This window comes from Geospiza fortis, unplaced genomic scaffold, assembly GCF_000277835.1.
Source record: "Geospiza fortis unplaced genomic scaffold, GeoFor_1.0 scaffold41, whole genome shotgun sequence".
In the NCBI taxonomy this organism is placed as follows: Eukaryota; Metazoa; Chordata; class Aves; order Passeriformes; family Thraupidae; genus Geospiza; species Geospiza fortis.
In genome coordinates, this window is record NW_005054299.1 from 17,958,321 (window position 1) to 17,984,321 (window position 26,001).

Genomic DNA, 26,001 nt, shown 5'->3' on the forward strand with positions numbered 1-26,001 from the left:
TTTGATACTTTAATAGGTGTATAAATTGTATAAGTGGCTATGGGAACAGCTAGAATACAGGAGCAGGAGTGTTGTGACACCAGCTTGCTGCTTATAAGTCATCCAGAGGTAATGTACAGAAATGGAAGAAGCACAAGGAAAATGGAAGTGGTTTTATAGGCAGAGCATGGAAAGGTCAAGGTGATTTGTGAGATTTTCAGGAGTCTTCAGGCTTGGGAGAAATTGAAGAAAAAAAACCCTAGAATTACAAGAATGTAATGAAAAGTGTGTTTGGAGTTACTGTGTTAGAAAAGACTGAAAGGCACTTTCCATTAATCTAATCAAGCTAAATCGGTGTCAAATATGGTAAAAACATTTGAGAAGCAGACAGTTTTGACGTGCTAGAGAAGGGTAAAAGCAGGAGAAGATAATGCCAGACACACCGTGTCAGCTGGGATTAGGTGATGGATTAACACAGTGGTTTATGGCTGGTGTGAGCATTCGTGTAGAGAGGACTTCATGGGTGGACCGTCATCACTGGAATCCCAAAGGTATTAACTAGGGATTGATTCTGGCAGCCTGACAAGATTTCTAGACTGAGAAGCAGAAGTCTAGAAAAAACTTACCTAATCTTTCTGTTTATAAAATCATAAATAAAGAGGAATATCAAGGGTACCAGGATAAATCAAGGGGTATGAGGAAATAAAAGAAGGGTGGAGATAGCAGTACTGGTAAATGGTCAGGTAATAACATGGTAAAGACTAGCGTTTTTAAATAGGGCGTGGTTGGTGGAAAACAGCTGGATGCCTGGTTAGCAGTATGACAAAGCAGGAAAACAGAATAAACAGGCTGTGATGATTAACACTGTGAAGCAAACTGTTGCATGGGGAAAGGAAATAGGGTGGAACAATTGTGACTGGAACACTAAAACTGGAAAATGCTCTTGTTGGAAAATATAGGGAAAGGAAAAATTGGTGCAGTCACACTGTGTGTTACTGATGTGAAAACTTGTGAAGAAGTGAGGTGAAATAGCATGGATAAAATGGAGGTTTTATTTGGGCCAGCAATGTTGAATTTGGATAGGAGTAGTTGTATCTTCAGTTTTTGAGATGGGAGATCCAGATGGAATTAGGTAGTTGCTGCACAAGCAAGGTGTTATGCTGTTTCCAGTAAGTTTTTGACAAGTATTAAATATCATGCTCTTTTCAAAAGATAGGAATTTGGGGCTTTTTTGTTTGGCTGTGGGGGGATTTTTCCCCTAAGTAAGCTTGCATCAGGACATCCTTCAGGTGAAATGGATGGGAAAAAATGTTTACATATAGTTAGTATTACATGTAAAGGGCATCTTTAAAAGCAAGTAAACTATTTAATCTGGAATAGAGAGATTAAGAATAGAAAGAAACATGTGAAATTGCCATTTTTTTACCTTAGATGCAAAAAGCAGTCTAAAGATTATATTTTAACTAAAGGAACATCCCTCTGGGGGAGGGATTTCAGACCAGTTTGATGAATAACAGATTTTAAAACTGTACTTTAATAGGCTGAGAAATCAAACAGCATAATGCTGTGGAAAAATGACAACTCAGACACTGTAAGGGTGTAACAGTATTTCCAGAGATTAAGCACAGAGATAAGGTCTGGCTAAAAAGAAAAAAAAAAGTTCTAACTCAGCTGCTGAAGATAAGGATGGTAAAACGTGGAGTGGATGAAGAGATTGAAATTTGGTCAGGCTCAAAGATCAAAGCTGATATTTTATCTTGAAGACCTTAGTGGTGTTACACATACTTTGAACATACAAGTAAAGCAAGAATATACAATGGGAATGAATGTGATTTTCCTATGTCCAAGGTGGGGAAGTCCTTTACAAGCTTCATATACGGTTGTGGATAATTACCAGCTGACATTGATTGGAAAAGTGATTAGACTGAGGCTGATAAGTAATAAGAGCCCTACTGTAATCATTTCAAATTAGCATGGTATGCTTATCCCAAACAGGCTGCCTGTTGTACTGCTTCATCTCAGAGCAGGCATTGGAGTGTGAGGTGGGGAAAACACATTGTAGTTTCTAGAGCTGTCTTTTCCTGCTTTCATGTGGCAATGGTGTAGTCTTTGCTCATGATATAAAATTTCATCAAAACTATCTGGTTTTGTTGAGTCCAGACTGGATTAATGCGTCTCTGTATTGTGTTTTTTGACTTTAGAACTCATTGCTGTGACAGTTTAAGCCTTAGGAAGAGGGTGTGTTACATGGTGGGAGAGTAACCTGTTAACGTTTTTAAATGTTGCCTCTGGAAGAACTCATATAGTTTAGAATTGTGAATTTTAATTGGTTTCTGCTCTATTTCTATGTAAAAATTTGCAAGGCAGGAATCTGAGTCTCAAGTTAAACTAAGTCACAAGATCTTATGTCTGACTGTGTTGCAAGTATTCTGTATTTACATACTTTTTTATTACAGTGTATTTATGTTGAAGGTTATTAAAGAAAATTCTGCTCACTTGATAATGCTCACTTGTTGAATTTATTGATTTATTTTTCTATGCTGTCATATCTGTTAGATATTAGCTGTGCAATTATAGTAGAATTCTCATTTTCTTGCCATTATACAGCCCAAATTTTATTTCTTCAACCATTATTCAGAAACACAGAATTCAAAATTTGAGTAACTTACTTTCTATACTTCAATAGTAGGCAGAACTGTCAAAGCTTATTTTTTCAATGTATTAAAGAGTGCATTAACCACAGATTTTTAGGACTTCTAAATTCATTGCTCTTTACTCTTCCTAAAGAATGTATAATATTCAGAGGTTCTACCTTTATTTTCAGTTTTGTTAGAACTCCAAATGGAGTACAGTACTGGTTTTGGGAAGGGAAAGAACTCTGCTTGTTAACAATTATATTCTCCTCTAACACATCACTTACATTTGGTTTTTCTGCTTGAGAAGTGTAGAAAGATATGGCCACACATTTTAAAATAAAATACATTTGTCTGAAAAAATATTTTTCTTTGAATTTCTTTTGTATTTGTTTTTCTGTTGGAACGATAGAAATTAGAAAAGGGGAAGACAAAAAATTAAAAAAAACCCAAAACTATTTTGATTCGCTTAGAATATTTCTTGCCTTTCATTTCCTGTACTCCTCAAAAAAGTTATTTTGCAGGACATATTTAGGAGTTTCCTGCTTTTCTAAGGCCTAGAACAATTGTTAGTTTTAAATTTTTCAACAGTATTTTACTACATTGTTTGGTCTCATAAAATGGATACCCAAGGAATTGGACAATTTTTTGGTTTAATTTTTGTTGCAATGGAGTATAAAAAAATGTGCTTCTGCATTGCATTAGAACATTTCAGCAGAACTAAAACAGAGAAATGTAATGTATTATATAGACTGTATTCAAATAACTTCTAAAATTAAATAATATTACTTTAAAAGTTTAATTTTAATGTAACTCTTTTGGTTTGCCTGAAACTGTGTAAAAGAATGCAATTTTATTAGTGTGTCATTTTTCTTATGGCAAATACAGCTCAGCCATTTGCTTGGCATAGGTTTCTGGATAATCTGTAGGAACAGGCCTCTGGAGATAATTTTATGAAAAAGAATGTGAATAAGATGAAATATGTGAGATATTAGTATTTAAAATTAGGAGGTTAAGCATCAATTTAGAGCCTAAATAGTTGCTGCATGTTGTGATTTCTTTTCTTATTAAAATAATGAAGCCATTTAGTAAATCCCATTAACATCAATAACAGTTACAAGATGCTTAGCACTTTGAATCACAGAATTGATTTTATGCAGCTGTCAGTTGCATTATTGATATCAACAGTTGGATTTAGAAAGAGAGAGAAAGAAGTGATCCTATATTTTTTTTCCTTTTGCTTGGGAATCTTTGCATTAATTTTCAGAAAGCTGGCAAAATTCTGACCTGTGTAGCGCCATGTGTAAGTCTTTGAGTTATTAAAGAGACTTTGATAGGTGAATCATGTGAACACAAGTAACTTAATATTCCCTTATTTATACACTGTCCTTGAATTTGCTACTTGATGGTGACTGGCATTTGAAGAGAGTTTCTCCCTTACCTTAAAATTTCTAATCACCTTTCTGGCTATAGCCTCCTTTAAGATTGTGGGGTTTTTTACTATTGAATTTTGATTTAAATAACTTCATAGTGAATTTTCAGAGAAAAAAATAGTGATGCAGTTTTCCTCTGTGAAAATTGCCATTCTCTGTCCAAGGGCTTCAGAAGAAAATATTTCAACAATCCGAAGCTCCACCAAAAGAAAGAAAATAGCCCGAATTTAATTGTATGCCAAGTCACAATAATTTATTCTGTATTAGAACTGTTTCCAAAACCATGGTCCACTTTAATATGTTTGTCTTTCTTCTTTAAACAAGAAATGTCATGCCTAAAGCACATCAATTCTGTCTTAGGGGAAAACTAGCTTAAGGACTGAAATGCATTAGGCAGAGTCACTACAATAGTTGATGCAGTTTGACTCTGCTAGTGTTTACTTGGGATTGTAAATTTGATTCTTACTCCTGGTATTGATTATAGATTATTATTTCTCCAGTATATAAAAAATGCCTAGAATTCTGAATACTTTGAATTTATGAGCGGTTTAGGTTGATTAAGTCTGAGTAAATTCTAAATCAGGATATACTTTGCATTTACAGGCACTTGCAGACCAGTTTGAAAATACAGATACATCGGTGTCTGAACGCATGAAGATTTTCTACTGTTGTCAGGTGCCTCCACATTGGGCCATACAGGTATGAAACAATCCCATTTCAATCTTTACTTAAGTCAGTAGTGGTTATTTTTGTTGTGGCATCACACCAAAGTCAAGTGAGTGTGATGCGACTTTGAGTTGAAACCCTGTAGAAATAAAGGCATAACTGAACATACACCAAGTGTTTCTGGAGAGAAGTCAAGTACTAAAGTGCTCTGCTTTCAGATGTCTTCCTCTGACATGCACAGGAGTAATTGATTTTTAGTGCAATTCTTGTTTACTTTCCTTTTTCCTCCAGTGCAAAGTAGACTAAAACTTGCAAACTTCAAACATATTTCCTATTAAAATAAACTTGCCGCTGTCTTACCTTTTATTACTGGTTTATTTATGCTGCTGTTACTGCATCTTTCTTGTCTTTTAAAGTTCACTTTGGGAAGTTATCATGGTGAAATCAGACAGGTTGGAAGTCAATAGTACACTGAAGAACTTGAGCTGAGAAAGCTTTTCTTTTGAGATAGTCCCCTCTTCTACTAGTACTGACAGAATTTTTTATACGCATAACTACACTCTTCATTTTCATTTCCTAGAACAGAAATCTACACACTTAAGTCTTATCTGATGATGCTGCATTTAACAAACTCAAGAAAATTGTTAACATTGCATACCTCCAAAGGTATTCATGTTAGTTTACTTTTAATGGTGTTTTATTCCTTTTTGATTTCTAATCTCGCTGCTTGTGAGATTAGAAATGTTTTTTTAACCAGTCATATCTCCTCCGAGCATTCTCAAGATTTGCTACATAACCTTTCAACAGGCACTTGCAATATAACCATCAAATATGGTTTTCATTTCCAGTTGTCAGAGTGGCATTTTCAATCCAAGCCAGTTTTCTAAGCCAAAGATAGAAATGCTATAATAAGGATTTATAATGAAAGATGACTCGATCTTCTAGTCATAGTAATGAAGACACATTGCATATATAAATTTTACCAAATATAACTGAGCAAATTTAATTAAACATTAATGAGATTTAGTTTTAGACAATGACAAAACTTTTTTCCTAAGTGATTAATATCAAGCTAACAAAGAGGTTTTCAGAGTTTGTTACATATTTAGATCAAAGAATTGTAGCCAGGTGTTAATTTTTTTTTACTACTAGTCTGCTCCGCTCTAGTAACTCCTTGGATTTGCAACAGATACTGAACCCAAGCCAATAAAGATAGGTTCATAACATATGAATTTCATGGAGTCCATTCAGGATCACCAAGGCTACCGCAGAGGTTAACTGTGTGGGGCATAAGTAGCTGTCCATACACAGAATGCTCCCATTTATTTTTCAAACCTATTTGTCTATCTGTCACACATAGTGCATGTTACCCTTACTTCAAAGGTTCATCTTCTCTTAAAAAATAAAGACCAAAGATGACTTTTCAAAGTCATGAAAACATGCCATGTTTGTTTTTGAATTGAAGACATTACTCATTTATTTTCATTACTACACTGAAATAATAGCTGAATTTGAAATAACAAAGAGGCTGACTGAACTGTGAGGAAAACTCAACTAGGGAGTTGAACCTAAACTCAAATTCAATGTTGGTTTGTGTAAAAACCAACACCCTTTGGCAGTGGCTGTTTGGGACAGTGATTTCTCACAGCTACTGGACAGAATTGTATCAGAGCCTTTCTCTCCATCTTTGTTTCTCCTCAGGTGCAGATTACTGTGACAAAGCATTGCTAGAAGGGGCTTTAATTCCCTTCTTTGGCCTCTGTTTCCCAGTCAGCATTCCCAACATCCTGCTGCAGATGTTCTCCAGCCACGTGGCCCTCATTTAAAGGCTGGAAGTTCATCTCTGTCAATTCATTCTTGCCATGTCCATTTCTATTTTTGCATTATATTGTTAAATTGTTCAAAGCACAACAATTTTTATTCAGTTGATGGGGGGTTTTTGAGGTATATACACTGTTTGAGGCTCCGACCTGAAGTTTCAGGAGAATAATTCTGTATTATCTGTCTGCTTCTTGTTGATGTCAGAAATGCCTCTAACATCTTTTTAAATTGTAGGCATTATTTGCTACTTTCAGTTACCTGGAATTTCTTATCTTTCCAGCGCCAGCTTGCAAACTTACTCTTTGAGCTGGGATGCACCAGCTCTGCCTTACAAATATTCGAGGAGCTGGAAATGTGGGAAGATGCAGTAATCTGCTATGAAAGAGCAGGACAACATGGAAAGGTAAGAAAAATGTTTCATGTAGCTGAGATCCCATCTTGAAATGGCATTTGAAAGGTGAAGGACTGTCTGGCTTTGGCTGGCAAATCACTAATGACACTTGTTTCTGCAGGAAATTCTGTTTAGGAAAAATCAGCACATAAGAGCTTGTCATAACCTGTGAATGCTAAAAGAATTGACTTGGAGTAATAGCCACATGAAATAGAAGTTGGTAAATAAGAAGCAACTTGAGATGCAAAGAAGATTGTGATAGTGATCCTTGAAAATATTCAAGGATAATTGAGTTAACTACTATGGATAAACAGTAGTATGGGCATTTCAGGAAAGCTGTAGCAGTCATTCATAATGGAGTCTTGAAACTTTGTCTGGAGGGGATATTAATTTTCTTTCCCACTTGATTTCAAACTATTAGCTGTAGTTTTTAAAAACACTTTAAATAGAGTGTTAATCAGTGTTTGATGTATGTAATTGCCTAATGTTAACATATTCAAATTACAGAATCAAACACTTGAGACAAGAAGTGATGTAAGATTAAAAGACTTCTTGTTAAGTCTGTGTTGATGTTTTCCTGAACTCTTCCATCATTTCTTTAGCATTGCTACCACTGTGTGTGATCAGTTCCAAAAACAATTAAAAGCCATCACCTAACTCTGCATATCAGTGACATAACTCTTTAAAATTGCTGGTGACAGGCTATATTAATAGCCTTCCTATTGTTGATTATTTTGCTTTTACTATTAGAGCAATGGTAGGAAGATTTTAGAAAGTCCTACCTGGAAGCAATGCCTACTTGTATGTAACTTTAACTGTGCTCTCTTTCTGGTGCCAACTCTCACACAGGCTGTGGCAGGAAGTTATACTATCAAGCAGTGTTTTCAGAATTTATATAGACATTCAGAAATACCCAATTTCAGACAAAAATAGGGGTTTTTCTTTTTTTTCCCTTCCTTTCCCTCTGTTTGGTGTATGGTAGCATTGAATGTGTGGATGTACATGTGCCTTTACGGTACCACAAGCACGAAGACTATGCTGTAACATAATTTAAGCTTACTAGAGATATATATTTCAATTAAAAGAAAAAAAGCAGAATGCCTTATACTTACATGTTTTTTTCTAATAGTCATGCACCAAAGCCTAGATTTTGTTCATTATAAACTGACAGATATGTCTTGCTGGCAAATTCTGTGCCACATTATGCATGCCTTGGGGGTAGCATGCTAATATCACAATCTTCTCAGTACAGTGTAGAAATAGAGGTCAGTATTTTCCATTTCCTGGAAATGCATTCTGTCCTAGTTACGTTCACAAACTGCCCTTAGGGAGTTATGAAAATGGCACTCAGAGAATAGGACAGGATATCTGACACAGGAAACTGCTTAGAAATGCTTTCAGAATGAGGGATTGTGCTGTGCTTTGAAAAAGAGAAAATGCTGTGTAAGTATGAAATAACAGAATTGCTGGAAGAAAGCTAGTTTTGGACCAAAAAAGACAGAAAATTAGAAACATGTAGCTGTGCACCAAGGGGAATGAATATCTGTGCTCTTTATTGCAAAGTGTTTGGAGTGTGAACTGCTCATATTTACCAAAAGTGTTTTGATGTTTTAAGCTGGTAGTTATTTTTGTAGAAATGAACAAAAATCTACTGGAGTAGTATGTTGGCCACTAGATGTTCAAATCATTAATGAGCTTAGCATATATCTGTGCAAAAGAACAAAATCTTTTTAATAAACTTCTGAGTGTTTTCCATTCACATATGCTTTTATATAGAAAACCTGAATTTAAATCCTGAAAAATCTAATAAAACTGCTAAATATCATCAATACCAATGTGATGAGTACTTACACATGAAAGTAAGTTTCCTCCTGTTTTGGAATTATCTGCTGATAAAGAAACAGAGCATGTAGATAAGGCCATGTGAAGCTCCACATTGTGCTGTTAGAAAATACATAATTCATTTGGTTATAACAGGGCCATGTAGCAGTACAAATTTTGCAGAGTAAGATGTCACCAATATTTAGCAAACTTTGTTGAGGATTTGTTACTGTTACTAGATATGGCTCTATATTAATTTGTTTTATAGCCTGAACGAAAGTAGTAGGAAATAATATTATTACATAAGTCAACAGGAAAGTAATAGAGTGCCAAGCAATGAGCTAAATGGCTCAGAACAAGGAGAAAAAGCTATTATAAAACCTGAATGCGCAGTATATTGATAGTTGCTGTGGCTTTCTCACTGAAGTGTTTTACTCATTGTATCCCTTTAACAGACTTGTTGCAAAAGGAGACATCTCTGTGTGTAGTGAGAACTGGTGTTGACAAGTGCTCATCTCCCTTCTTTTAACTGTGAGAAGTACCCAGAGGTCTCAAGAGTATTATTAACATTGGACAGCTCTGTCTGAGGTGTAAGAGGTCTCTTCCACCTAACAATGGTACTATTTCACTGTTAAAAGAAAAAGAAAGGGTGAACCAGAGATTCGACTTTTCAGTTCTCTCGCTTGAATTAAGGCCTTCTCCCTTGCAAAAGCTCTGTAACATGGTAGCTGCTGACCTTTGATAAGGTTAGTGAGATCTGCCAGTTGACATCAGATGGATATTGCATCTTACAACAGCCTGTTTTCAGCCCTATCTCCATTCCATCATCTCATGAGAGTATACAGCATGATACAGAGTCTGGTTTTAGACCAACATATCCCAGCAAACCATGTTCTACAGGGTTATTTTTCGTGTCTCGCATGACACAGATACCTCAAAGCATTTGAGTGAGGAAACACAATTATGGCAAGATCTCAAAAGCCCAGCTTTAAAGTCAGGTCTGGCTTCCCAGATGTGAAGCAGTACTACACTGATTAGTGCATGAGCTCATTCAAGAACTTGATTAATTTCCACTATATATAGTAACAGTCTCAGGAGGCAGGTAAGCGTTCCTATATGTCGTTACAAAGCTAGGAAAGAGGAGGCAATGTGTCGCCCAGGGTCTCACATGAAATTACAGGGAAGATGAAATGAAAACCAGAGAGCTTTCCTTTTCTCTCACTGCCTTTTTCCATGCTCCTCTCTTCTGCTTCTTCATGCTACTTCTCTGTTAGCCAAGCAAATTATGTGCAAGCAGAAAAATTACTTTTTAGGAAATACTTTGAACAAGCAAAGGAATTACTTGTAAAATAGTAGAACTGCTAGATCAGTGAAAAGTGAGGCTAATAGGGTCTTTCAGGAAATATGTAAAATTAAAATATGAGAACACATGAATGGGATGGCAAGTGGAAGTTTAGGGTTGGGAAGCCAGATGCAGGATGAATCATGAACTTGGTGTGCAGGAGTCTGCATAGTGAGTAATGAAAAGGCACCGCCTCTTGTTTAAACTAGGCCCCTCTTTACTGATTGGACATTTTTGTGAAGTGTTGCCTAATTCCCATACCACTCATAGTAGTTTAAAAGACAAGATAAGAGCCTAAATCTTTCTTGTGTTTAAATCACTTGACTTTTGAGATTAGTATTGAATTCCATCCACTCTGGTGCAGACTGTGCTGTGAAAAACCACTGTTGTTATAAATGCACCTGATTCAGTCAGTAAGGACTATACAGCTTCTTTTTTTTAAAAAGTTATATTTTAATTGATAATTTTTATATCATATCTTTCTGAATTTAGTTATAACTTTTAGTTATAAACATGCTTATTAATAATTACTATCCCTTTAATGAGTAAGAATAAATCTCTAGTGGCTGTATTTCTTTTACTTATATTACATGCACTGTGATACATTTTTAAAAATATTTGTTATTAAGGAAAGATTTGTTTTTGCAGAAGCAGGGCTCTTAGCAAAGATTAAATGAGATTTTTTGAAAAGACTTTACCACAAAGTTAGGAGAAAGGATTTTTCTCTTTCTTTCTTTTTTCCACCCCCACAAAATCCTAGGCAAAATGAGAAATCCAGTTTTAGAGTTTTAATCTGGTTTTGTAGAAGGCAAATATTTTGATAACACAGGGGTTTTCTTTTAGTTTGATCTTTGTACTAGTCTTTAAAGATTTAAGTAATAAAAATGTTTGCAACATGCCACAGAGGTGATCAGATAGCTAATCAGAGGAAGAAAAAGTCAGACTTCTGCTTATTTAATTCTCTGTTTTATCTATGTGCTGAAGTATTTATGTTGGCAATGAATTCTTGTAAGCTTAGACCAGAACATGATGTTTTTATGCTCTTAAATGTGAAACACCATTAGTGAGTCGTTGTCTTTCCAGTCTAGGCTTTGCCACATGATAGCAATCTGAGCTGGGGAGTGCCCTGCAGAGGAAGTGGTGGTGATGCATCTTGCAGTGCACTTTTCACCTCGTATCTCCTTATACAGCAACATTTCAGTCTTGTTTCTTAGTGTGAATGGGAAAAAAAACCCCACCTTATCTTTTGGTGTCTAATGTGGTTACTGCAAAAAGTCAGCCCTCTCTACTCTAAAAGAGAAAATTCTTATGTAATACCTGTTATTAATATGTTATAGCAACTAATGGAGGTAGTTAAGAGTAAGTAAACTGCACTTTAACCAAATCCCTGGAAGCCAGGCTGAATGGGGCTTTGACTAACCTGGTCTCATGGAAAGTGTCCCTGCTCGTGGCAATGGGGCTGGAATTAGATGATACTGAAATTCCCTTCCAAACTAAACCGCTCGAGGATTCTGTAAGTACAGTCTTCTAGTTAGGCAAGATTTTTCTACTGCTTTGGCTGGGCTAATTCTAAATGTTAAAAAATGGTTTCTTTGGCTTTTTTTAGAGAACTGCTTCACAGGCACTTAAAAACACTTGGCATGAAGTTATTTTCCTAATAATTTGCCACCAATTTTCTTCTTAATGGGATTCTATTTTTGCTAATTTTAATATTCTTCTAGAAATCTAAACTCTTCTTCACACTTGTGCTCCTCAAATATTTGTAGATTTTACTGTTGCTTTACAAAAATAATAGTAAGAATGAGATGCTAAAATTGCTATGCATTAAATATTTCAAAACAAGGTAAACCAAGCATTTTTAAAGATGATTTTCACATAGGTTTGATGAATTTTACTGATTGGAGTAAAAAACTTTGCTTCTCTAAAGATCATCTGAAGGTCAAAGAAAGCAATTCTTATGCAAGAAAAGCAGTAATAATTTAGATGCAGAGATGATATCAGGTTTCCTTTTAGGTAAAGGAGCTATGATAGAAAAATGACTGGAGTTACAATGTTGAACTTTAATTCTGTGGCAGGCAGTGTTGGATCTTTCTTGGTTTAGATGGTTCAAGTAGATCTTTTCTAAGAGGAAAAATTACAGTGATCTGAATTGTGTATGTTACGTTTTTGCAGTGGGAGACTGAGGTAACAGTTCTGTCTGAACAACTGATCATTTGTCCAGTGTATTTATCTTCTCAAAAAGCCACAGAAAGCAGACTATCTCTTGTTTAAAAGTGAAACAATAGTTTTATTGTTAAAGCAAAGGTTAGTGGCCCTGAGAAAAATAGCTTTTGAAATTTTCTTACAGCCCATAACAGACGTCTGGAAGACACAGCCTGTGTCTTCTTTTTCATAAAGCTGTATATATTTCAAATATATTTTATTTCAAACATTTAGATAAATTTACAATTTCTGCATCTTACATAAAAGCATGGCATTTCCGCAACTGACAGTATGAAAGTCAATGTGAGACACAATAGAATGGAAATAATTTTTTTTAGAAAAGAGCAATTAGAGAAAAGGGAAGGAGAGTCATTGCAGGAGTACTTACTAGGACATGTAAAAAAATGATAAACTTCTAGAATTGCAGATACTTCATTGCTGTGAATTAGGTGTAGGTTTGATGTCCAGGACTGATATTTGTTCTTGGGACAGAATGCATGCCTAAGATGTAAAGAAAAGAGTAAGCTCTTTCTTGTTTATATGGTTTAATTTCCCTTGGTGTGTTAAACCAAAAGCCACCATATTATGTTGAAATATTTTTTGAACGTCACTTTGGAACCAGATCTTTTTCTTTGGTGCTGTGTTGGATGAAGGTACCATTTCCTCACTAGCCCTACTTCTTAATCTCCAGCTGATGATTGCAAGGTGCTAAAGCAGTATTTGTTCAGGTAGGTAATTAACTGAAAATAAATGGTCTCATTATGTGTTGATTTCTCTTTAACAGGCAGAAGAAATACTCAGGCGGGAGTTGGAGAAGAAGGAAACACCAGGATTGTATTGTTTGCTTGGTGATGTTCTTAAAGACCACCAGTATTACGACAAGGCCTGGGAGCTTTCCAGGCACCGCAGCGCCCGCGCCCAGCGCTCCAAAGGCCTCCTGCACCTCCGCAACCGGGAATTCAGGGAGTGTGTGGAGTGCTTTGAACGTTCAGTGCAGATCAACCCTATGCAGGTTGGGAAATTATGCATATACGGCTTTGGTTTTAGTTTGTACATTCAGTTTTGCATGATGATACTTCTTTAAAAGACAGTTCTGGGCAGTTACCAAAATAAGAGTTTATCACTATTCTTAGCAAAATTTTCACCATGTACTTGGAAGACTGGCTTAAAATGGTAGTATGAAATGAAGACATCCTTTTGCATGCAGGTAAATCTTTGCCTGTAGAGCTCTTTCAAAGAAATTTCAGAGAGATGAAGCCATTGGAAATTAATAATTACCATGAAATAAATTATGAACAAGTTACAAAGCAAAACAGTTACAAGAGGAATGCAGATTTTAATGAAAGTTTCCCTTCACCCTCTCTGAGTTTGCTCTGGCTTTGAGTTATGAATTCTCATCTCTGTATTTCACAGAAATGTTTTTTGAGTGTTCTGGTCTGACTTATTCTGGAGTCACTGAGAAACACTGTGTTATGCTTGTGATGACAATAGCTTTTAGTACAACAATGCATCAAAATTGAAACCACAGTGGAAAGAGTTCTCTTGATGAGGCTGGTTTCTCTTGCTGATCTTTGCAAGCTATTCTGCAGACAGCTTTTGTAATCTTGTTTCAGTTTCTCAGCCACTAGATCCCATCCCAATAAGGTTCACCCTGTGGAAGGTCTTCAGAAGTTAAAAAAAACTTTGTGGTTGTTTATGTATATAAATTGTGCTCCTCATAGCCATTTCTAGGTCCATGCAAAAGCAGGATATTCCTTCTTTTGTTCTTTGCCCCTCAAAGAGCACGGCTGAAGCTGCTGTTTTAAGTTCCATGTGACTAACTGGACGTTTGCTTTAGAAAAAATTTTAAATGCCTCCAGCCTTTCAAGTAACTTTCATTAAGCTTTTTTTCTATTTCGCTGACGTATTTTATTCCAATAAATCAGAGTCTTATTCAGATGAACTCCAGATAACTTATAAACATCTTTAGAATGGAAAGTAAAATGAACAAAAATGCCAGCAAAATATATATTACTCAGATAGGAATTTTATTTAGATCAAGAGGACTTCCAGATAATAAAGGGCTTCAGGAGATGGCCTATAGGGCTCAAAACTGAGAAATATTCTGCTGAAATGCTTTTTTATTTTGTGTCCTTTCCAAAGGAAGTTTAGAATGAAAGGAAATCCAAGAAAAATAGGCCAGTCCATATAGGAAAGTGAACATTTCCTCCTCTTGTTGCTTAGGAAGCTCTTTTTAAGATTCAGTTGAATTGTTTCAAACAAACAGATTGAGCAGCTAGATAGTGCAGATTGACATAGCTGTCTCCTAAATTCTGTCTGTATTCTGTGACTGCAGAGATGAATTGTTTGCTATTCTAGAGTTTCTTGTGGGTCAAAAGCAGAGTGGATTCTAAATTGATTCTAAATGCAAGGACTTTACCACAAGGAAAATAATAATTAATTAAATTTTTCACTTGTTCCCAGAATTGTGAATAATTTATCAGGTAAACAAAGACTCCCTGTTACAAAGAAATTCTAATTTTTTGTGGTTATTAGAAACCTTTCTGAAGGAAGAGATTTTTTTGACTGCATCAAGTGATTCCCCAAAATATGTAATGAATAAAATCATTCTCGCTCAACCCTCCTTTAATCTTGTGTATTTTTTAGCCAGCCACTCAAGTGTGGTTGAGGTCTTTGAGGTGTATAAGCTATATAAGCAGTCGCTCTATCAGTTTTTGGGCAATCCACAAAGACATGAAAGCCTTGCAGTTCAAATATACCTGAAACTTGTGTTCATTAGCACTGCTGCTCACAGAATTGTTTGTTCTAGTACACAGACACATTTCTGTTAATGACAGACACATTTCTCTTCTACTTTCACTGTGAGCATCTTGCAAGGCTTGACAAACAATTCCAGAGGTCAAAGAGCTCGCACAGTCAGTTCTCCAGTGGTGAAACCTGCACCGTTCAGAAGTGAGACTGTGCTACTGTTGCTCATTAGCTTTATAAGACATGCAATGACTGTTTTTCCTCTCAGGCTCTACAGAAGCACTGTTTAACTTGTATCCTGAGCTATAAAGTTGGAACTAACCTTCAATTTCATGCTTGATCACTCCAGTCTCTGCCCCTGCTTTTCCTGTCCAGAAGTTACTGACCTAAAAAGAATATAAGGAGAGTTAATGAGGTAGCAGCCGTGTGGGGAGTGCTGGTGGACAAGAGAGCCTTAAAAATTAGATTGACTGTGTGGTTATTTACTATTAGGATTGCCCTCTGAAATTTGAGAAACATAGTTTTCTCTTCATGTGGAATTTCTTCCTTGATTGATGAGTTTATGAATCATGAAAGTGACATGTTGACAATGCTGAGAAGAAGGTTTTCACGTTTGCCCAGCCCAGATGTCGTTGCTAATTCTATCTTCGCCTATTTATCCACATGCTCCAGGAATGGGCCATCCACTTACACCCCTCATAAGCAAAAGGATATCTTTATTGTCAGGTTTATTCCTTTCTTTTCTCAGTGTCATGAAGATTAGATTGCCCGCGGGTGCCAGGTCTGACAAAGATCAATGTCATCTGTTTGTATTCTGGGATCTAAGCTTTGAAGCAGAATAACTATAAATTTTATAGCAGTTAAGTCAGATATAAGCAGATATAAGTTGAATTTTAGAGACAGGAAAATGAGTTTGAAGTGGAGAGAACTGTAAGAATGTTTGCTACAGTTTGCAGTTAGTCTGTAGAGGTAAAAGCTGCTTGTGTATGAACCAACAGCGTCATCCTCAACCCTGTAAAATCCCTGATTTAAAAAAATTTAGGTAATGTTTTTGTGTTTAAATATTTGTTACAATTTCCTAAGGAGAACCTGAATTATCAGAGTTAGTTGCTTCAGAACTAGTACCCAAAACACAAGAGAATATAAAAATTAAGCAGACACCTCAAGAAGTAATGTGTTGTTGTGTGATATGGAGTTAATGTAACCTGTTTTTCCATTTTCCTCTGCCCTACCTCTTTCCCCAAAAAACTTCCCAAGAAAAACCTGGGGTTTTTTTTAACCTTGGCATATAGAATGGAGAAATGGCTGAATTTATTGCAGTAGAGTAGTAGGACTGATTTTGCAACACCTTATAAAAGATCCTGTTTTGTTTTGACTGCATGCATTTAAAAAGCATAATGCTGTCAGAAAATGTTCTGTTAATGTACTTAGGGCTTAATCATTTTCTGAATTATGAAACTTTTATAAAAGGTAATACTGGTTTGCTTGCAGCTCTTTGAGAATTAACCATGTGGCAAATCAGGAACTTGCTGTATGAAAATGTTTTTTGCTGTAATTTATGCCATTATGTGATACTATTTAGAGTAGAACCGCAGTAGAATAGTAGACTATTTCAATTGGAAGGGACCTACAATGATCACCTGGTCCAACTGCTGACCAGTTCAGGGCTGACCAAGTTAAAGCACATTTTTAAGGGCATTGACCACATGCCTATTAAACACTTAACAGCCTTAAGGCATCAACCACCTCTAGGAAGATTTGTTCCAGTGTCTAACTGCCCTCTAGGTAAGGAAATGCTTCTAAATGTCCAAACTAAACCTCCGCTGGTGCAGCTTAGTACCATTCCCATGCATCATACCACTGGACAGCAGTTCTGTGTGAGCCAGCAGTGAGCCCTGGCAGCCAAGAGGGCAGTGAATCCTGGGATGCATCAAACACAGCACAACCAGCAGGTCAAAAGGAGGTATTACCCTGCGGTCTGCAGTTCTCACCTTGAGCACTGTGTGCAGTTTGGGGCCCCACAATTTCAGAAATATGTGAAGGTCCTAAAAGCATCCAAAGGAAGTCTACAAAGCTGGAAAAAGGGCTGACTGGAAGGAACATCCTGAGTGGAGCAGGCTTGTCTAATTTGGAGAAAAAGAAGTTGAGACGTGACCTCATTGCTCTCCACAGCTCCCTGAGAAGGGGCAATGGAGAAGGGAGGTGCTGAGCTCTCCTCCCTGGTTGAATCCTTATTGATGAGAGGTATTTGGTTGTAACAAGTAAAGACTTTAAATGCAAGATTACTGAACTGGTAAAGTTCTGTTCTCTGTGCAAGGTGTTATTTAAGTACATTTCTATCTCTAAACATTGTGATAGAAACTTGAGAAGGTCAATGTTCTGACAAGAGAAGGAGCCTGTTTGGTCATTTGAGATGTATTTTGTTAAATGTGATTATCTTGAAAAACATTTCCTAGTGTATCATTTGACCTAATTGTAGTAGTATAAAGTGAATGTGGATTTTTCACAAATGAAAGCAAAATATGCAGACCTCTAAGTAGCTATCACTTTGTTCTGTAAATGAAAATGGACTGTTAAAGAGCACTTCACAAATGGTTAAGTGATCTTCATGCAGTCAACACCTTTGTTTATCCATATTCATTAAAACTTCAAACCTAAAGTTTTTCTGTAATCAGCGTACAGGATACTATTTTTTCCAGTACAATACTAGCATAGCTGAAGATGGGTAAAAATCAAAATGAGTTGTGTGTTCTCCCAGGGCAAATTATTTATCTTGTGCTGAAGGATCCGTTTATGTAGGTAACCATTAATGTTTTCTCTCCAGCTAGGTGTATGGTTTTCCTTGGGCTGTGCATACATTGCTTTAGAAGGCTACGAAGGTGCTGCCAAAGCATTTCAGCGCTGTGTCACATTGGAACCAGATGTATGTACTTTTGAACAAACTATTCAGATGGCTTATCTAAAAGCAGCAAGGATGTTTTCATTATAAACAAGCAAAGCAATAATGAAAAACTTGTTTAAACCTTAGCCCTTTGAATAAATTAAGCTTCTTCATGAAGGATATATTTTTGTCATAAGGCATCATAAAAATACTTACCCAGTACGTAACTTTGTCCAAGTATGAGTGTGTGAATGTTAAAATATATTTGAAAAAATCCTTTATGCTTGCACACATTGCTAAAACAGACAAATGGGACTGACTAAATTGTGAGGAGAGATAAAAAGAGAAAAAACAAAAATTATATTAAAATATTTAGTCCTCTAACTAATCAAATTCTCCTGAAAAAAAAGGTCAAGTTTACATGTGACAATAAATTTGTAACTGTATGTTTCAGGAGCACAGGGAGAATGGAGCTCAGCCATTTTTTCAGGATGCAGGGCATGCATGTGTACAATACTGTAGTTTGAATGTGCATTGAGACAGTGAAGGTGACAGCTGAATTACCTGAGAAATACACTGACAATACTTTTGCCAGAAGGCCTGACTGTCAGCTTGTTGCTTGCTTAGAGTTAATGCCATCTACTCAATAGAAACTGTTGTTACTCATTCTTTTCTCTTGGAGAAAAGAATGAGAAAGCAATGAGAGGTGACAGAGTATTTTTTTTTCTTTATTATAAAACGCAATAACTTCCTTAGGGGAAAAAATGTACATATAGACATCAATGGAATTCTTACTTTATATATTGTTTTTTTTGTTGTTGTTCAGTGCAGTAAATTTACTTCCAAGTAGATATTAACACTGGGTTCACTTATCTCTCTAGGGTCTGTATTTAATTGTATTCATATGAGCCAGCTGACTTCTCAATGGGTTAAGCGGTGGATTTTTATGAGTAAAAGGTGCTGGGCTGGCTCTCGGTTGGAGGCAAAACCTGTCTTTATACATCTGCAGCTGTAGCAATGTAGTGACCATTTTCATGAATTAAATCTCAGAAAGGTTTCCCAGCATGAATAAAATGCTCCTTAAGCCTCGGGATAGCCTTCAGTATGGAGTACATTTCATTGCAGTGCTCAGACTCTAGTCTTCAAATCATTTCTAGTTGTCACTTTGCTGAATTCAGTGATGGGGTTTCACATTTACAGCAGTGTCAGGCAAAGGGCAGGAATCATCTCTGCTCATCTCTGCTGGTTTTACCTGAGGTGTGTTAGGGGACATCAGGTCACTTTTGTCCAGTAACAGAGTGGTGCAGTTGAAGTAGCTTCCAGCTAGTGAGAAGTGATGAGCTGCTGGGGGAGCACTGACCTTTCCAGCCATTCCAGCTAGATTCCACAAGAGCATGCTTGTTTACAGCTGGGACTGAAGGCAAGAGCTGCCTTAGTGTATTGCAACCCCAAGGCAGTTAATTGATATTTATATACCTGATTCTTGCTGATGTAGTCAAATATTTATGTATTTCAATTTATACTTCAATGCAGTATTTTAACTGCCATGTAGAAGGTTTCTGTCAATATGTGTGGTTAGCAAAATCAATGATGTTTGGCAGTAGTTTCACTTATGTATTTTTATAAAGTAAACACAATGTAAGTGAATAAATTTTTTGGTACTTCTCCTTTTATCATTACAGAATGCTGAGGCCTGGAACAATTTATCAACTGCTTATATCAGATTAAAACAGAAGTAAGTACTTCAAAAGAATTAGAAGACATTGTTTCCAAAACAAATAACTATAGTTCCCTTTTTTTGACATGGAGTTTTTTTATTATTATAAGATGCTTAACTCATATTTTGCAGTTCTTTGCCCTTCAGTTCTCTCTCTCAAGCTGGATCACTGGTAACTATTTTATTTTAGAGGAAATAATTTTGTAACTTTATACAAGTAGCAGCCTCTCTCTACACTTTTTTGTTGTTAGAGGTATCTATGATACAGTAAGTACAACCAGTGCAAAATATTCATAATAAAGATGAATAATAAAAACTACTTTGAGCATGAAGTTAAGAAGATAGGCCCATTTCAAGCAAACAATATATTGAGACCTATCGTAATTTCATAGGATATTTTCCTTAGTAGATTTAAGGGAAAACCAGGCAGTTTGGTTTTGTTATACAAAAGGAGATGGTGTTCTGCACACATGCTAGCTGGCTTATTCTTCTCCCTCAAAACTAATGATTCATAAAAGAAGCTTTGACCTAAGTGGACTGCCACTCTTATTTTGTATTTTTTTATATCAATGCAATGTAATAAAAGTTTACGTGTAAGAATTTGATATTTAAGAATTTTCACATTATAACTTGTTACCAAAGAATGAAACAAAAGAATAAGATAAACTATTTTTAAAAACCTTACTTGAAATCTGACATCACTCTGGTTACATAGTCAGGAGGCAAAGTAACAAAAGAGAGAAAGAATAGTAAGCTTGCATTAAAGTGTAAATTTATAAACATACATAGGAAAAGTGAGAAGTAATATGGACTTAGGAGATAGATATGTCAATGGGAGCAGGAGGGAGGAGAAAATGAAGTGTTGGAATAACTATACAAGGCTAAAAAGTAATAGAAAGCAAGAGCTTGTTTTAACTTTTCAGTAGTTCCTTTTGTCTTTAGCAGTGCCTTGAGTATGTGCAATTCATGTGGTCGTTGCTCCTTCTTTTCCACACAATTCAAAATGTCAGATGCTCAGTGTACTAGCTTATGCTTGTTTCATAAAAGTATTTTTAATCAAAATAATTTTCTGTCTGTTAATCTGCTACAAGGCTGAGAAACTACTGAGTGATTCGTTTCAGCTTACTGGTTTAATTTTATTATTCTTAATCTATTCTTGTGATCTAATATGCTAAGCACATACAAAACTTGTAACCTATTTGATACGGTAGCAAAAGTTATAAATGGCGCCATGTTACTGAGCTTTTTTCCTACAGAATCATGTGAGATAGGACTCAATGTCCAGTAAATTTTAAGTGAGTATTACGTGTTGATAGCCAAGTGTGGCCTGTACGTGCTGTGGAATAGCAACTTCTTTGATTATTTGTGTAGTCACTTATAGGTCAAGACTATGTGTGAGCTAGTTTAACTCTCTCTCAAAACAGAGAGTATCTGTAGCAGTACACTTAAATAATTTGTGTGGGGATACATAAATTCTTATTTTTCAAGCCTGCCAGAAGAAAAAAGAAATTAAGTGGAGTGAGGATTTAAAAAGAAGGAAAACAAAAGAAAGATATTTAGGTTAACAGCTTTCTTTCACTCCCTCAAAAAAATCCGGCTTTACGCCAAACAGGCTTTTAATTCAGGCTCACTCATAGATTGTGAATTTGGCCAAGGCTTGGCAGAGTCTCACACAACAGGCAAATATAGCATAAGTACATTTTTTTGAAAAGTGTATGCAAGCAACTTGCTAACACCCAAAGGACAGGGGTCTTGTTGATTTTTGGGGTTGTTTGCTTTTTAAGACTCCACAAGTTTTGTGTATTCTGAATTTCCTCCAGAAAAATTAATTGTGATGAAAGCAGACTCCATGCTTTGGTTTACCAGAAAAACTACTCTGTGTGCCAGGAGGTCTTTGAAATCTAGGTCTCACATTTCTCAGAATAAACTGGGACTGGCCCTCTGTCCTTTGTATGAAAGATTCCTGGTTTCCAAGACCAGATAATGCATTTGTACTGCCTACTGTTTCCTATCTGGGTATGAATTCACTTAACTGGTTAAGGATAATCCATCATTTTGTGATTGGTTAAATACACAGGGGATTTGTTTGAGAATCTAGAGGATTTTATTACATAGCAAGCATGATGATTTGTGGAATACTATTTCCATCCCATCCCTTCGGTATCTTAACTACATTTCCATCTTACTGGCATCTGCCCTCCTGATAGCTTATTAATTTTCAGGAAGGTAGGGGAGATGATACAGACTAACCCTGCAGATGGTGGAGAGCAGTTGCAGAAACAATACTGTCAGAGAGCTGTGGCAGATCCCAACTTCCATTGTAGCAAAATCCACAGAAGGAACAGGACTGTGTTATTTTCTAATTTAATCTAGTAAAATCAGGGTCTGAAATCCCTTAGTGAGATTGTTAACAGGAGAAAACTCAACTCTTTGCACATTTATTCATCAGCATCACATCTATCAATATATCAGAAGAGAGAGAAAAGGGGAGTGGATATGGAAAGATCTTGCATGTGGACTGTTCTGCTCTAACTATGCCAAATGACCTGTTCTTCTTAAATAATTTTGCTCTATCAGTCCACTCTCTTATGTATTTGATAACTCTTAATATCATGGCATTAGATTGGTAGTTATTTACATGTTTCCCTGACCAAGCTATTTCAAACTTCTAATGGCCTGATCAACTACTTAGATATTACATTGTCTTGGCTTGTGTTTATACTCTCTTGGACTCTCTTTTTAAAACTCAACCAACAGTTTCTTTGGGCTGTCTTTCTTTAGAGAAAACACTTTTAACAACTTAGTCAAGCAACATAGAGCAAGTGAACTGCATATTTTGATAACAGGCCATCTTTATATGGTATTTATTAAAAAGAGATATATCATTATGCCTTACCAAAGAAGCTTAGGAAAGCTCCATTTCAAGTCTTAATTTAAAGGAATCCATTCCTTTGTGGTTTTTTACGTATCATGACTGTCCAACTGAGAGTGTGACTGTCCAACTTCAGTCTCTTAGAAAGAAAGGTATCATTCCAGTTCTCTAGCAGGGTTATTTTAAAGTATCAAATTTATTGCAACTTTTTGTAGTATGTTTAAGGCTTTAAACAGTAAACTCGCAAACCTCACCAACACGTTTCAGATGGCATGTTGTTATCTGAGGATGGCATTACTGCTCCCCTAAGGAAATGGTCAAGAGTTGACTGCAGTGGATGCATATGAAAAACTAAAGATGCTTTGTAACTTGATGATGATTTTATAGGTATTGTGCTGTCTAGCTTTATTCCATAACACTGTCTCCTGTCAGTATGAGATGGGTCAGATTGGAGAAGGACCCTGGTAGTGTTTGGGGCCATTCTGACACATTTGTACTGAGCAGCACAGCATCAGGGATCAGAAAGGTGTAAGTAAACCTTTCAGCTGACCTAAGGATAAAAATGTTTGAAAATGATGGGCTTCTGTGCAATGGATATGCATGTTTGCCATGTGCAAATGTTTAAAATAAAGGTGATTAAAAAGTGTGTGTGATTAAATAAGTCAATACCATTCTGCATCTATCATTAATTCAGTGATTTTTAATTTTTTAATGTGTGTTACAACTGCAGTATGTGTAAGATTTTCTCATGGCTCCAGTTAAAAATTTGGAAAGGAAAATATTGACATAGATGGCAAAATTATGATACGCTTTTGTAAAAAAAAATAAATTACAAGAGCTAAGAGAAGTTACCTAGTTCGAATTACAGAGTGTACTGTTGTGTATGAACTAATACAAAATAGTTTGCAAGAGAGATTAAGGAGTGATCAGTATTGTAAATTACAAGCAATAGCTTTTGCATGGCACTGTGTCCTAAATACGATTTTTTAAAATAAGCAGTTTTTTTGTTGATGCTGTGCCAACTGATTTTAGTGTAGAAATCTTCTGTAATAATTTATATTATTATTTTATTATTGATTAGGATCAAAGCATTTCGAACCCTCCAAGAAGCTCTCAAGTGCAACTATGAGCACTGGCAAATATGGGAGAACTATCTTCTCACCAGTACAGACATTGGAGAGTTTTCAGAAGCAATTAAAGCTTATCACCGGCTCATGGACTTAAAAGAAAAGTACAAGGATACACAGGTGGGGAAATTTTCATATGTAGTCATCCTGTATGTTCACTAATTTTTGTTCAGAGACAGAGAGATTGCTGATAGCTGCTGATAGCTGTGGTGTCAGCAATAATAGTGCACGTGCTAATGAAATTATGTAGGCAAATGTTTTAAGTTTTGGAGATTTGGACTCTAAGAATAAATTTTTAAAATGAAACTGGACAAAACTGAAAACCTTTGCGTCCAGATTGCATCAGACTTTGTGAAAGCACGTGTGTGAGCCTTGCAGTTTCAAGACCTATTTTTATATAAAATGCAATTCATAATCCCTTCTTTCCATATTGTTCCTGCATATCTTGGTGTCAGAAATAATATCAATTATTTAGTTGAAAGAAAGGGAAGCTTTTCCCATGTATTGGAAAATTCCACAAATGAGCCTTTGAAAGTGAACTGAATTCATCACGGTCATAATATTGATTCTTCATAACCAGAACAAAGAAAAATAAGAGGTATTTTGCTCATCTTTCACTTCAGTTAAATTTTGTGTTTGTAAATGTATGCTCTGGACAAAATCCAGAGAACCTACCTTAACAGCTTCAGCTGGGATGGTGCCTTGCCTGAAACCAGGTCCTGATCCTAGCAGGGTTTTGCACACACAGTGAAAATAGCAAGGTGAATCTGAAAGGCAAGACAAAGAATCTCTCAAGGAGAATAATAAAACACCTTCAAGAGCCTTTGCAAAATTAGCAGATCTGGTTGAAGAGCTTATGAGCTCTTAGTGAGATTGTGTGGTACCAGGGTAAGAGGAACCAGCTGCTGCTGCTCATGGATCCCAGAAGAATGTTTTGTTTCTTGTCCCATAAAAAGAGAAAAAGTAGCTTTCCTGAGAATTTGAGTCCAGTGATGAGGACAGAGAGCAGATAGAATTAGTTAAAATTGTGGAGACATCTCATTTGGTCATGGGGGACAGGGATGTTAAATACTTTTTTCACGTTACTTTTTAATGACAAATTTAATGACAAATACATGAGTGCAATGCTTATTACTAGTAAAGCCAGTCATGCACAGGATAACATTCTGTATTAATAAAATCTTTCAGGTTTGGTATAGCTAAACATTAAACATTAGCACAAAAGAGTGTCAATGGAAATCTGTTTTATATGTGGTAAAGATTAGTGTGTTTGGCAGCTGGAGTACTGTAGTAGTGGTGGGGCCTGTCATGGAGCATCTTGTAGATGGTTGGCTTTTTTCAACTAATTTTTTTTCTCAATTGCTACTTAAAATAGCATTTTTAGGGGTGGTCTACTGTATTATTTAAAACAGACTGACAGCTGACTAGGAGTAGAGGTTTCAACATATATTTGCCCATTTGAGATATTTTGAGATGATACAGACGCCTATTACTGTTATTTGTCAAATTTTATGCAATATATTTTATTAAAGGATTTGAGGATATTGCTTGTATTACATTTCTATTTTTGTTGCATAACTGTTTTCATCTTGGTCTCATAAAACTTCTGTAACTTTCAAAGAAGTATATATATGGTGTCTTTCCTAAATTATTTTTGCATCTTAATTTTAACTTTGGCTTCTGATATGTGAAGTGTTTTATGGGTTTCATTGTAACTTCTAATACAGTTGCCTAAATTAGGAGGATTTTACTAGTTGCCAAGAAAAACCTCAGGGCCTGATTAGAGAATTTCAGGCTTGAAATAATTATCTTGCAAGAGGAGGGTATTTCTGTAGCAAAACAAAAAAGCAGATAAAAATAAAAGCTTCTGCTGAAATTGTTTACAAAGTTCACCGTTAATTGGTGAGCCTCTCCTTTTTTCCAACTGGACTGTTTGGAATAGGGATGATCTATAACCATCTTGTGCAATTGTATTTTGACAATGTGAAATCATGAACATGAGTAAATGAAAACATACACCATTGTTTCCATTCAACATAGTATGATCTTCTCTCAAGTTATATTTACTATTTGTAGTCATCATAGATTTTAATTGATAGACTACTAAGCTACATGACATAATGCTGAGAAACACGGTAGGAATTTTTAAAAAAATAAATATGCACAGGACTGGAAGAAGTAAGTTGAGTCATGGATTCCAGTTCTTTGTGAAAACCAACTGCTTTTAGCATAATCATTGCTGCAGAATACGCCTTGTGAGACTGAATGTATCAATTACATATGTGCAATTGGATATAGAATTTGAAATGCCCTTGATTTCTGTAGCTACATCAGACTTGTAAATTTTATTTCAGAATAGTATGAAGTC

At 35.9% G+C, this 26,001-nt stretch overlaps 1 protein-coding gene across 1 annotated transcript in view; it reads left to right on the forward strand.

Moving 5' to 3' along the window:
- Window positions 1–26,001, forward strand: part of TTC27 (tetratricopeptide repeat domain 27) — a 126,976-nt gene that overhangs the window by 89,726 nt on the left and 11,249 nt on the right. Inside the window, exons 13-18 of the mRNA XM_005416251.2 lie at window positions 4,649–4,744; window positions 6,813–6,935; window positions 13,073–13,300; window positions 17,861–17,959; window positions 19,600–19,652; window positions 23,588–23,753. Coding sequence (XP_005416308.2) covers window positions 4,649–4,744; window positions 6,813–6,935; window positions 13,073–13,300; window positions 17,861–17,959; window positions 19,600–19,652; window positions 23,588–23,753 — 765 coding nt within the window. The remainder of the gene's footprint in view (window positions 1–4,648; window positions 4,745–6,812; window positions 6,936–13,072; window positions 13,301–17,860; window positions 17,960–19,599; window positions 19,653–23,587; window positions 23,754–26,001) is intronic.